Source organism: Chelmon rostratus, chromosome 4 (assembly GCF_017976325.1).
Source record: "Chelmon rostratus isolate fCheRos1 chromosome 4, fCheRos1.pri, whole genome shotgun sequence".
Classification (NCBI taxonomy): domain Eukaryota; kingdom Metazoa; phylum Chordata; class Actinopteri; order Chaetodontiformes; family Chaetodontidae; genus Chelmon; species Chelmon rostratus.
This window is the reverse complement of record NC_055661.1, coordinates 22,943,055-22,956,654: the sequence shown is the minus strand read 5'-3', so window position 1 is coordinate 22,956,654 and position 13,600 is coordinate 22,943,055. Positions and strand designations below refer to the sequence as shown.

The following is a 13,600-nucleotide window of genomic DNA, read 5'->3' as shown; positions in this document are numbered from 1 at the left end:
CGTGCATTACTCACAAGAAATGTTTCAGTCAGGGAATGTGGTGGAAATTAAGATTTTAAAATCTCCACAATAACCTACCCTCACATTCACACACAGCATTTCCTGACATTCCTTTGGTTAAAATCAACAAATCATGATGAAAAAGACACTAAATTGTTTGTGGCTAATGGCTAATGAAAACCTAAATTTTCATGAATTAATTAGCATATAATTTTTCTCACTAATCTTATTTGGACCTGCAAGATATTGCAGTTAATTTTCCCTCTTACTTTAGGAGGCCACAGGCCCAAATTTGGCTCACAATACTTTAAATACCACAGCAGTTGCTATGACTATCACTACCACTCCTATTGGCCCTGATCATAGTGACAATCAAAGTAAATGACCAATTCATGCAGAGAAGTGCTCACTAAGTAAAATCAGAGATGACTCAGAAGAGAAAGCATTGCACATTTGCATGAAATAGCATATGGACAAAGCAATGCACAATGAAGAAATCTGATCTATTTATATATTTTTATGTATTTTTGGGTGTAACTGAAACCAAATATGTTTCATTATTGTTTCATGCATGTTATTTCAGAAAAATCACTTGGACTATTTCCCTGCAGACAGTTATTGTATGAGAGTGCATTTCATTTTAGATGTTAAATGGAGTATGTGTTCATCTTCCTGTTCATCTTCCTCCTGCAGGTCGCTGTCTCATTTTGGCATCCATCTGTCCATTTCACGATATTGAACGGCGGAGCTGGAAGAGCTCCAGTTGTTTCCAGCAAACACAAACTGCCACTGCTTTCCTGGTATAACAGTCCCCCTTTTCCCAACAAAGGAGGGTGGTGGGAAGCAAAGGGGCGGCGTGTTTGTACGTGTGTGTGTGTTCGTGTGCATGGATGTGTGAACATTCAAATTCAAGGTGCTGTTCATGAAAGATACTGGAAGGGTTATGCTTTGTTTGCCCTGTCTGACATTGTTGTATTGTTTTATGTCAGCAAGGTGCTGGTTGATGATACAGGATGTAAAAGCAGTGTAAATACATCCGGACACATTTTAGTTACACCTTTATAATGCATGTTAGCTCATCACTGAGGGCCGTTTCAGTCCAGAATAACGTTGCTCTTGATCTTTAGTGGCTTCACTGCATCAGAATTGGTTCAACACAATAACAGCAGGTACCAATTCTTAACACAATGACACAATTCTGATAAGATTTCAAATAGAAATATAGTATATCTCAAATCTAACTTCATCCATCCATCCATTATCTATACACCGCTGAATCCTTTGCAGGGTCACGGGGGGGCTGGAGCCTATCCCAGCCGTCTCTCAGGCGAAGGCAGGGGACACCCTGGGCAGGAAAACTAACTTCAATTCGACAGATTTTTCCCCCTCATTGAGGACACTGCTCTTTTAGTTTGAATTCGGCGCCCCCTACTGGAATCATACTGCAACCACTTTATTTGAAGTGAACTGGATCTTCATGGCAGTTTGAGCAAAGTAATTGAAGAATAGAAGTAGCCCGCTGTAATTCCAGAGGCTGAGCAAAAGCACTCAAAGCACAGCCATTACAAAGAGGATTTGCCTCTGTTGAGCAATTTTGATCATGACTGAGAAAGTACAATTATTTCCCACTTCCTGTTAGTGTCTTCATTCACTGTGTCACAGCCAGAGTGGTCTGCAACAACCGTGTTCCTGACAGAACTGCAGGAATGTTCCGACTCGTCTCTCACACGTCTTTGCCCATTCAGCTGTTGTTCGCTGTGACTCTTAAGCAAGGTAGTTGGTGTAAATGGTGCGGCACTCTCAGTTTAGAGGACAAGCTGAAAGGAGCGTCAAAGACTTCCTTCAGAGAAGAAGCAAAAAAGGTGTTTGTTACAAAGCTGAAACTGATGGTCAGTTTCAGTTATGGGATCCACCGAAATGTCTTTTGATAGATGGACATTTTCAGCGCCTTTAGGATAGGAAGTGTCCATGGCCTTTGCCAGATGGAGTAATTAAAAGGAGAAAGAAATAAAAGAACCACTTCACTTTTTATGCGTGGCCCCCATAAAGATAATGTAATATAGTCACAGCCATACAATAAACACAACATTGTTAGTATTTGTGAGTACACCATAGATAGCACACAACACAATGCACACATTTCAAAACGCAACGTTAAGCCCTCTGTAGAACAGGAATCAGTATAATTTGAAAGTGTGTTGCTGTATTAAGAGGAATGTGGGCCTATTCTCTAATACGACTTATGTAAATCTCTGACAAAACCAAATTGCATAACTTTTCCCCCAAAAGCTTCTTTGTCTCCACATCATTATTTTCCCAGTAAAGGCCATGGGTGCCTCAGGCCAGCTGTAATTTGATTAATCCACCGAAAGGGTAGCCAGACGGTAAGAGCCCGCTCTGCTTCTTTTCCACTCTATTCAAAATTGCAGATTTTATTTCACGACATTCATATGATTTAATTTGACTTAAAAGATTTATTTCAGTTTTTTTTCCCTCCAGTTCTCATAAATATATTGATGTCTTGAATAGTAATGTTACTACTGCCGGAACAGATGTTATTGGCTTAAAACTGATAAGCGTATTGTGTTTTCAGCAGTGCTGTGGATTCTGCAGGGAGGGAGGCTGAACCATGGAGACCTTCGTCTTTTTATTTTCATTTTCTGCTCTTGGCGTTCTTTATGCCATGAACACCATTCCTGAGTTTCAAGAGTGAGTCATGAAATTTACTGATTTCTTATTGCTCAGTTTCTGTATACAGTTTACTGTCTAGGTCCACATTTCTCTGTTTTTGGGGAAAAGCTTTAAATATCACTATAAATTTCCAGGAATAACTTCTAAACAATAGTATACAAACACAACAAATAACTATAGGAACAGCTATTCATACAGATTTGTTATAATTATACCAGAAATACAAAAAAATAAATGTTTAATAGTGCAGTATCATGGGATAACAGGCAGTATGCTTTACCACCACTAGAGCACACTGTAAGCTTAGAGCTGTTTATCTGTTAGACAAAGACTACCTCATACATCCTTGACCGTGTTAAACACTACTTATTCAATCATTTTCAGAGTGTATTTGCCAATTGTGTCTTTAGTAGTATAAACTCTTTGAATGATTAGACCTGACATTTCTTGGAGGGGCAAGAGTATGAATAGGGTGCAAAAAGAAGGTAATGTGAGCAGAATTTGTGGTGATAATCGGATATGATGTTGGAGATAATTACTTTTCTAAGCTGTGAGGGATCATTTTCTTATTCAAGGCTCATGTGTCGCCTGTTAATTGGTGCACTATCATTACAGCATTGTCTGCAGTTGATGATTGTGTGTGAAACTAAAGGCTGAATAAGCAGAGTGGTAAAACACATTTTCCACTTCTCCTTCACACTTTTTACCACATGATATTTCTCATTTCTGACAGACTTTTATACTCCTCCTGTGTGAATAACTCTGCTGGCTCTTTTTTGAGTGTGCGGACATTGACAATCAATACAGACTGCACAGAAGAGTTTGATAAATTGCTCTTGACATACAATATGCCTCGTGCTCTCCCACTCTGCAAACAAACTGTATTGTGTGCATAAATCTTCCTGTACTGTTGAATTGGAGAGGTAGCAAGGGAGCTTCCCTTTGCTCTCACAGCATTTGTTTTCCTTCTGTGAGCACACATTGCGAGTTTTCCAAGGATGTAATGTTTACTAGATGATACCTCGCGCACATTAATCTTTTCCAGTGCAAGGCAGCGGTACCTTTGACCAGTAAACATGGAGGGCAGTGCTGAACTAACATGGCCTTAGCTTGCTGCTTCCCACACCTCTGTCTATGATTGATTACGCTTTTGTAAAGCTGTGCTTTTAAGCCACCGGCTGGCATACAACAACAGCAGCATGAGAGGTGGGATATTGCAGATCTGGAGTTTAATGAGGGAAAGTTGTTGTGATGTATACTAGAAGAATACAATGTGGCTTAACACAGTAAAAAAAAAAAAAGGACATCCAATTCAAACTAGCAGGCTAATTATAAAGTTTTAGAAATATTGTCCAAACAGGCCAGTGTATGTAATGCAATGAAAAAGAGGCATAATCTTATTTTTAAAGGATGATTTTGCACTGCAGAGTTTTATCAGATCAATACCAGCAACACAGAATCAGACTTTTCATGTCAGGACTGACTGATGCTTCAAACTCAACAATATTTAAAAGCTCTGTGATTAAATACGAGGCCATTGCTTGTGTGCTGTTTCTTTTTTTTTAAGCAACCTCAGTTGGCAGGATATCAGGAGGGTAAATTCAACGTGACACTGCCATCTCACCAGGAATCTCCAGGCACACAGGAGTGCCTTTGCACTCTCTGGGTGCAGCACATCTATCACACAGATCCCCCCTCACACTTGTGCATTATTCCTCCCAGTCCTAACTGTGCTGTGCTGCGTGATTATTATTCTCACTGACTTCCAATTCATCATCATTTACTAATTTAGCACTGCGGAAAAGACTGGCACAACTTCCATTGGAGAAACTAATTAGTAAAGAGAATGAAGCAGAAAATCTGAGGAGGGAGATGTCTTAAAGTGCAGAGTCAGCAGTGGGACTGTGCTAAAAACATGGACATTGTGTTGTTATTTTATGAGCTAACGTTTGAATTTGTCATCTCTCACAGGCCTTATGTGATCTTGGAGATCGGCGTCGCTGTGTTGGTGATTGTGTTTCTGTTTTACTTCCTCATCACTCGTGGCAACCCACCCAAAGACGCCTTATTCTTTGGTAATTAACACAGCTATGTACATTTCCCAACTTATGCGCAATGTATTTCCAAATGCACTGGGGTTAATCTCTACAACGCACTGTGCAGGAGCTGATTCCAACTCCCACAAAAAGGGTTTCCAAAGCTTTCGCCCGCAACACGCTGTGTGGGCGTGAAAACATGAACTGTGTTGAATGTGATTTCACCTGATATGCTGAAAGCTGCTTAGACTGATCAGGCTCAGAGCAAAGCTAAGCCAGACTTTTCCGAGGCATGACTGACCCCAACCCTCAGCATGCTAAGGACCTTCACGGCACTCGTATGCACTTAACCTTTTAGCTATTCTTCTGAGTTCCTGATCGACCTTGAAGCAACGTCACTCCATAGTCACTGCTCCTGTATAATACCATTCATACTCCACCACTGACTTAGTCTGAATGCCACAAGGACTTTTCTATTCAGTGTCATATTGTTACTTGTTATGTGTATAGCTATTGGTCAAATATGTTCTCAAATATGTTCTCCATTTGTAGCCAAGGGTTTCCCTGCAAATACACCCCTGCAGCACATGCCAGAGGCTATGCTAGTGGGACAGAAACCAGGTGGTATGTTGGTAGCTGGTGCCCAAGGCAGTGCCAGTGTTGTGTAGGAGAAACCCAACAACGAGGGCAGCGCTGTGGCAGGCTCCTCTCAATGATCGAGAGCCATAATCCCCCTGCTAGCTCACCTGAGAGATGTCGCAGATAAATCTGGTCATCCTGAGGATTACACAGGCGCTGCTACACAGGAGAAACAAAAATGCGCGTGTGTGCTTGCGTGTGTAATATGTGCATCCGTGTTCAAAGGCCGTGTGTGAAGGGCAGATAGGAAGGATGTGATCCAGCGATTTTAAGCCGTGGTATCTGCAGAGAGATACCCGTGTCACAACACACGCCGGTTCACTTTATAATGACATTCTGCAAAGTCCACTGTAATGGCTTTTACAGCTGTTCCCTATGAACTGTCTCCACCTGTAAATCACAGATGCAGACGTGTGCTTCGTCCGACATTTATGTGTGGATGCTGCTTTTTCTCTGTTTCAGTTTATCTCAGTTGTGTGTGATAATACATATATACATCTACAGTTATCAGTGGAGTAGGTGTATGCATACTGAATGTTCCATAACAGTCATAACTCCTGAACTGGTGTGTCCGGTTGTTGCCATGGAGAAAAAGGTCCATTGCCTCGTGTTGTTTACTCCATATGCTAAATCTGCCATGGATTCATCAGCCCAGGCGACATTTTTTCCGGTCATAAACAGTTAAATTGCCATGTTATCCACTGCAATATCCTTTAGCTGCTTATGATAGACAGCAGAGGTACACTGCATGTGCCCGAATTATATCGCAATGTTAAATTTCATGCTGTACTGCACACCAACGAGTGGCTTGTTATGGTCCGAGCCACCTGACATTCCCTCTGATCATCTGCTCAAAATCTCCAGGCAGGCTGTAGCCAGTGCTTTGATAAGCTGAGGTGTGTTGTGGTGCATTTATTGTTCAGCGTTGAGATCCACCAATGGCCTTGGTGATGCACAAACCAGCCCTCCTGGCAACCACAATAATCCCCCTGTCAAAGGGTAAAATAGTGTCAGTCGCTTGAAAACAAGTCTGTGAACTCTGAGAATCTGGAAAGGGAGTTGCTGGTAAATGCACACTTGTTTTGTAGTGACACAAAAAGTAACTTCAGTCCTCAAAATTTCTTGCATAAAGCCTACAGGTTTTTTTTTTTTTAAGTTAAGAGTGTTATTTAAGGCCCATATGCCACTCGTGTGCTTGCACAGCTCCACATTTAAAATTTTAACTTTTTGAGCTCTGCTGGACTTTTAACCTGAGGATAAAAGAAAGCTGTTCACCATGGACTCAGTACAAATACGCCTCCAGCCTACCTCTGCTCTAGACTTACTCTACCCAAACTGTCCCATAAATCAATGAGTAGCCAGTTCAAGGGTAATATTAAAAAGTTGGACAAAGACTCGGAGTTCCACAGACATGATTTGGGAGACGTGATGTTCCCTGCTGTTCTTTGCTAATTCACTGTACGCGTATTTATTTTTCAAAGCGTGCAGACAAAGCAGGTTGAGTAATTACATGAAACTTTCAAAATCACAGTGGCTTCTGAGTGACGTTTGTTTAAAGCTGACAAAGCTGCTTAACATGTCAAGGTTTCCCAAGTCCTGCAAGTGGCAGTTTCCCTCCGCCCACCTTCCCTTACACACAAACACACCTGAAACACACACCTGACTTTTAAAAATGAGATATTTTCTTCATGTCCAGTATCAGGTAGATGCTTTTATTTCCCTGTACTGCTTCTTGCCTTTGCAGTTTTTGCTGAATTTTCCTTTACTTGTGTCATCGACCTGACGAGTGCCTTGGAATATGACGGCATTATCTCCGGCTTTATGGAATTCTACCAGAAGACAGTAGGTTTATTCTTCTCTTGTCTGAAATGCTGATGATGACAAAGACAACAATATCTGTGCCTGGACTCAAAACATTTTTTGAAAGATTATACAGGCAGCAGCGGAGATGATTAAAGAAACTCTAAATCAAAGTACAGAAGGCCGCATTTTAACCTGCTGTCACACACTATGCATGTAATGTATGTATTTTAGGGAGAGCCCTATCTGGGAACAGCCTATGCCATCATGATGTGTTACTGGGATGGAATAGCGCACTTTATCATGTACCTGGTGATGATCAGCAGGATAACAGACAGGTGGGTGAGGGTAAAGTCAGTTCATGTCACATCAAAGCTCATTTATCTTGCTCTCCATCACAAAGCGCCTGCCTCTCATGACTATACAGGGATCTACGGTACCCTATCTAACTGGAGGGTATGCAAGCTGCATGTAAGTCTGAATAGAGCAGTAATACATTTCAGCACTGAGATTAAAATGTTCTTCAGCACAGGATAGGCTTCAGATCAGCTACTTTCATATACTTGACTTTCTTAAAGAAATAGTAAATGCAGTTGAGCACATTGTGCGTTTCGCCGCTGAGTACATTTATCACATAAAATCCACACAATGGCCTGAATAAAACAGTATTTTTAGAGTAGAGAGGCTCCTCCAGAGTAAGTTAGTCATAAAGTGCAGTCAGTGAGTTCAAGAGTTCAGAGCGAGCGCTGCCTTGGGGCATGTGCTATCACGGAAATGAAATCTTTTAAACAATGGCAGCTTTTTACCGCTGGGAGATGTGTAAGAAGTTTACACCGTCACAGAGCCGTGTGAGCGACAAACACGCTATCAAACTTCTATCTTCTGTCTCACGTGCTATACAATAGTATAATCACCCTTGTTTTTTGGCGTCTCTCCCAGGAAAGCCTACCGTACCCTGGGCCTGTTCTGGGCTGGCTCTTTGTGTGCCAACATGAGCGTGTTCATTGCCGGGATAGTGGCAGGTGAGCCTCATCTCCTATTCCCCGTCTACCAGTCCCGTGATGACAAGCTTTAATCAAGTGAACATCTGCACGGCCGTGTAGCATCAGTGTCACAGTTCGGCCTGCCAACAAAATACACAGCAGCCCCGTGCCTCGTCTGCTGTCACAACCCACAGAACAAAGCAGAAAACAGACTTAAAAGCATCTATTGTTGGCATTTCAAACTGCATACATAAGTGTCACAAGATCAAACTCGTCTGCAGGCAATGTGTTGTTCTCTCTGTTCTACTATCATATTGTACTGTGTGCTTTTGACTGCAGTGCCCTGTGGAGGTTTTATTTGCAAGTTTAATCACAGCTGTACACTGAGATGTTTTACAATATGTCGCTGTATGGGTGAGCACAAACTGATAAAAGTCTCCCCTTTTTTTTGTATGGCAGGTAAATATGGGTCCGAGATCCGTCCAGCCTTCTGGCTCAACTTCCTCTTCCTTCTGATGCCTGTGGTGGGAGCAGTCACACTATTCACCAAGCCCAAGGACAGGCCGCTAATCGGTGGATACAATGTAAGCCTGACCCGAGAATGGTCAGATCCTGATATGAATGTGGAGAAGTTTGGAGAAGCAGTGTTTGCTGAATATATTTAATCAGGCTAGCAGTACGGCACAGTCCAGTTCAATATGATCCAGACCATGAGAGAGGACAAAGGGCAGCCGCTTTAGTTATTTATATGCATGAGTTTGTGTGATGGTAGGAATATGTGGTGTGCTCACCAGAATCTGGAAGATCATCAAAGTTTATTAGCAAGTGGAGCTACAATGTTTTACCAAATTTCAGCATGATATGTTCGCCACTTCTTTTTCCTCATCATAATATCCAGTAATTGTCCTGAGTCAGTCTTGATAAGGGTATAACATAAATAGCTGACTCTCAAGGACAAAAGTGTCCTTAGCCTCATAAATTTAGCCTCAACCCACTTTTAAAGCAGCTATAATCAATATATGAAGCCACATGACTGCTTAAATGTGAAAGGGGACAGTTGTGGCGACAAACCCAGAGTTAATCATCAGTCACCTCTACAGTTCAGTCCGGATATTTCCTTCAGGAGGCGGTGGTGACCAAAAATAGAGTTAAAAGAAGAGCAAATATTGGAGTTACATTCACCAGGTGGGTGGAAAAAAATGTTCCGTAAACGTTCAATCTGTAAATATGCACAATCAACTTAAATGGTGGTGATATGTAAATGTTGTGTTTACAGATTTCCTCTAAAAACCAGTTCATGCAGGTTTGAAGACAATGAAAACCTGATGAGAGAAGCCTTATTCACTCATTCCTTATTCACGCCATGTAAAAACACAGGTTTTATTAAAGCGAGCGTGCCGGGATGCTATGAAGTCACAACCTTGACGAATCAGTTCCATACTGCACATTGTGCTGGCATCTCCCCACAGGCCCAGCATGCTCAGAGCATGAAGCTAATCTGGCGTCCCTTGGATCTGATCCTGGTGCTGCTCCTGTTAGCTGCCATGGCCTTCACCATCCTCAGAGGCTTGGTGAGTGTACATCACATTCATGTCATGGACGGCGTTTGGGGAGAGACTGTAAGGACAGCTTTAAAGCTCATGCAGAGTTGTGTGTCCAGAGGGCGTAAAGGATTTAAACAGTATGTCTTTAACAAGAAATACATTCATCTAATTGAGCCACATGGGAATGTTGCTGACGGTAGCGTCACATTTACTGGACAGATTCAAGGGTGGTGTCGATCCTCTTATCTAACTCTCTGCAAGAACGCAAATAAACGCGTTCCCCAAAATGTCGAACTATTCCTTTAACCACGCTCAGTTTGTCTGTCTGGATGTTGTTTTTTTTATTCAGTGTCAGGGAGATGCTCAAATCCATTGTAATTTGCAGATGTACTGTACTTTGTGGTGTTGTCAGATTGAGTTGAATCATTTTGTGAGGTGTTCCTGTTACCTTGTCCACCCTCTGTAGGTGGCTCTGGACTCTCCGCTGGAAGCCTGTTCCAGCTACCTGAAGCACTATGAACCCTACCTGAAGGACCCTGTGGGCTACCCCAGAGTTATGGTGAGCGCTTTTGTCTGTGTCGGCCTTCAAGCTCAGCCTCTGTGTCTCCTGAATGCTGCTCTCCAGCCTTCTTTATATAACCAGCCACATAATGGACCTCTGCTTTCATCATATAACTGCGAGTGTGCTGGAAGCTTGCCCTTATCGCCTCCACTCTTTTAGCTCGCAGCTGATTACAGAGCCATTTTTCATCATTACAGCAACAATGGGGAAGGGCTGAGAGGCCAGCGCATCTTTGTCTCTCTCTTTCATTTGTGTAAGATGGATAACAGATTATTATTGCGACTGGCGGTGGGTCTCTTCTCCTTTTTATTTTCTCCTGTTGACCCCACGCTGCAGTGGGTTTTGTTGTGTTTTGTTCAGCGTACACAGCTTTGTCAATAGGTTATCCAAAGACCTTGTCGGGGCTGCAGTCCAGGCACAATTGCACGTCATTGATCAGACAGACGAACCGCATGCTGAGAACTTGATAAGCTAATCCCTCGCCCAAAGCCCCCCATCAGCATCTCACTGGGTGGGAGGAGGGTGTGTGCGCTGCATGTGAAAGCATGTCTTAGCAGCGGCCTTTGCAAATCTTTGTTTGTGTGTGTCGCGCTGGCTCACGGGTGCTTGTGTGTATGTGCGGGTGTGAAGAAATGAAACGGGTTTGGTTTGTTGCACAGGGTCACTCTGTTTCTGCAGTGGCTGACCTCTTTATTCATTGATGATGATGGACGATATGTGACAGACTACCGTGGCAGCGCTAAAAAGACATTTCGACAAAAGACTGAAGGGCATGTATGATTGGCTTTCAGGCCCTGGGCTGAACTCATTAGAATTCATCCAGACCTCAGACCGAGAATGAAAAGAAACTGTTCAGTGGTGTAATTTGAGGGGTTTATAAAGTGGGAAACTGGCTTTCATGCGCCAAATATTTTAAGTTGAAGGTCAAGACGGTCTCTGTAATGACCCTTGTGTGGAAGTAGTAATTTGTGCTGAGGGTGCGTATTTGAGCAAACTACTCCAGCGCCGCACTCACGAACAATTCAGAGATACTGTGACTTTATTTGAGAATTTCCATTTTGTGAAAGCTCATTTTAATAGTTCAGAGGGGAACGCTGTACTTTTTACCCGACTGTGTTAATCCTATGAATGCAGTTACTTGTCACATTGCAGAATAAAATGTCACGTTCAACGTGAGATTAGATTAAGGTGAGAAAATGATTCACGGTTAGCTGGGTGTAGTTGGACCCAGGAGCACCTGGAGCATCAAAAACACTGAAGTACAAACACTCGTAAAACTTTCATGATTTTACACTCCAGGAGAGAAACAGCTGAGTATATTTACTTTTGATACGATCTATATTTTACTGGTTGTACTTGTTAACTTTTTCTTTACTTTTACAGGAATTTTCAAGTATTTTTCCAAAGTGGTAGAGCAACATCTATGCAGCAAATCATTTTGAGGGTGTTTGAATTTCCACATTCAAAGCAGCCCTCTTCTGTATTCAGTGTGAGTAGATGAAGTGCAGTGCGGGCCAGAGGAGAATCAGGATGTACTGTATTAATCGTCTGCTGCGTTGAGCGTTGGTCGGGACCCAACAACAACATAGACTGACAGTGATGGAGGGGAAAGTCTTTGTACACAATGCTCTGGATCCATAATCTCTATTCACTGAAGTATACAAAGTGATATACACCTGCAATTCACCTACTGTATGGGCTAAAACAACAGAACAACAGAATATACATATGCTGTCAAATACAGATTAATGTCATTCAAATAGTGGAGTAGAAAATTGGAAATATTTAAACATATTTAAACTAAAATGCTGTCGTGTTTGTTTGGTACATACTCACAACCGACTAGTCGCTTATTAGCATGCATATTAGTAGAGTATTGTCTCTTTATTAGTCATTATAAATTACTTATTAATGACCTATTCTTGGGGTTATTAAGGGTTAGGGTTAGGTTATAAAATCATAATTCATATACAATAACTGCCTTAGTTACTCTTTGTCTGTGTTCTAGTAGTTGTAGAATATGGTCATGCAGTGCAGAATAAAACATTAATAAGTGCTTTATAATTGCTAGTGTGGATATGGTACTACTATAACTAACTGGTTAATTGTAAATATGTGAACCTTCATATAAAGTGCTATTATTTGTTTTTGTAGATGCTGCACTTGTTCTTCTATGGACTACCTCTTTTGGGTGCCTTCGTTTACGGACTTCTGAAGCCCGGGTGCACATGGATGTCAGACTGGACTGTGTTCTTCGCCGGAGCCGTGATCCAGGTAACACCACGGAGACAAACATCAATAATTGAAACCGGCTCTGAATACATAGTTTTGGACACAGCTGTTGCATACTGAAGTGGGCTGCACTGACAGCTTATTGCGTTGCATTGAGTCGTTGTGATAATTACTGCCTCTGATTGATTAAGGTTTTCATCGGCAGTTTAGGTTCATTACAAAGAGGTCTGACACGCGTCACTGCAATTAAACTCCTTGTAGTGAGCTCTCATCCTGCTAATAATTACCTGGACCACGTTTATCCTTTGAAGCATATTTTCTGTGATCAACAAACTTCTAGTGCTTTCTCCCACATTAATCTGACAGAAAGATTGGAACAATGAAGCATGAGGAAGCACTTGATTAAAGCCTTCTTTCACTGTTCATAAGAGGCCGCAGGTTCTACCCTCCCTGTTTCCTAAACAGCCATCTTCTGAAGTCTGTGTATCCCCTGTGCAGTGGTTTATCCTCCCTTTTAGGATCATCTTCCGTATATTTTAATGGCAGACTAATGACTGTGGAAGAAAGACTCCAGGTAACTCGTTCCCTCTCACTTATTCCTTCAGAGGATTTGTGGAAAGAAGCAGGTTTCAGATGACCTGCCATCAGGATGAAAATAGAACAAAACAGGCAATAGTGGTATAAGTATCAGTGCCGATAGGGACAATGTGCAATGTTACAACAATAAAGTCTAGCTTTTGTCTTGCTTTCTGTGTCTCGTTCCAGTGCCAGTGGGCCCACATCGGGGGCTCCCTCCACCCACGTACCACAGCTCCGTTTCGTATCCCAAATGACGTTTTCTGGTCCGTGCTGGCAGCCAACTTGCTCTACGCAGCCACTCCCATCCTGGTGGCCTTGCGGGTTCAGAATAACCCTTATTTCTTCCTGAAGATCGCCCCCTTTCCCGGGCAGACAGGCTTGCCAAACAGCGAGGAGAAAGACACCAAGTACAAAGACAAATAGTAGTAATTCCTAATCTGGCCTGACCTTTGGAGTTAATTGCTTATCTGATGATTCATGAAGAGCCATTTTATTTCAAATGTCATATTTCAAAATGCCATAATACAAGATTAT

At 42.1% G+C, this 13,600-nt stretch overlaps 1 protein-coding gene across 1 annotated transcript; it reads left to right on the top strand.

The window, feature by feature from the left end:
- Positions 1 to 2,325: 2,325 nt before the first annotated feature.
- Positions 2,326 to 13,600, top strand: tm6sf2 (transmembrane 6 superfamily member 2). Its single transcript, XM_041935998.1, has 11 exons — positions 2,326 to 2,384; positions 2,594 to 2,709; positions 4,663 to 4,766; positions 7,111 to 7,208; positions 7,401 to 7,504; positions 8,106 to 8,188; positions 8,609 to 8,733; positions 9,619 to 9,720; positions 10,160 to 10,252; positions 12,410 to 12,529; positions 13,253 to 13,600. The coding sequence occupies exons 2-11, from the start codon at positions 2,630 to 2,632 to the stop codon at positions 13,487 to 13,489; spliced, it is 1,146 nt and encodes a 381-aa protein (XP_041791932.1). The 5' UTR covers positions 2,326 to 2,384; positions 2,594 to 2,629; the 3' UTR covers positions 13,490 to 13,600.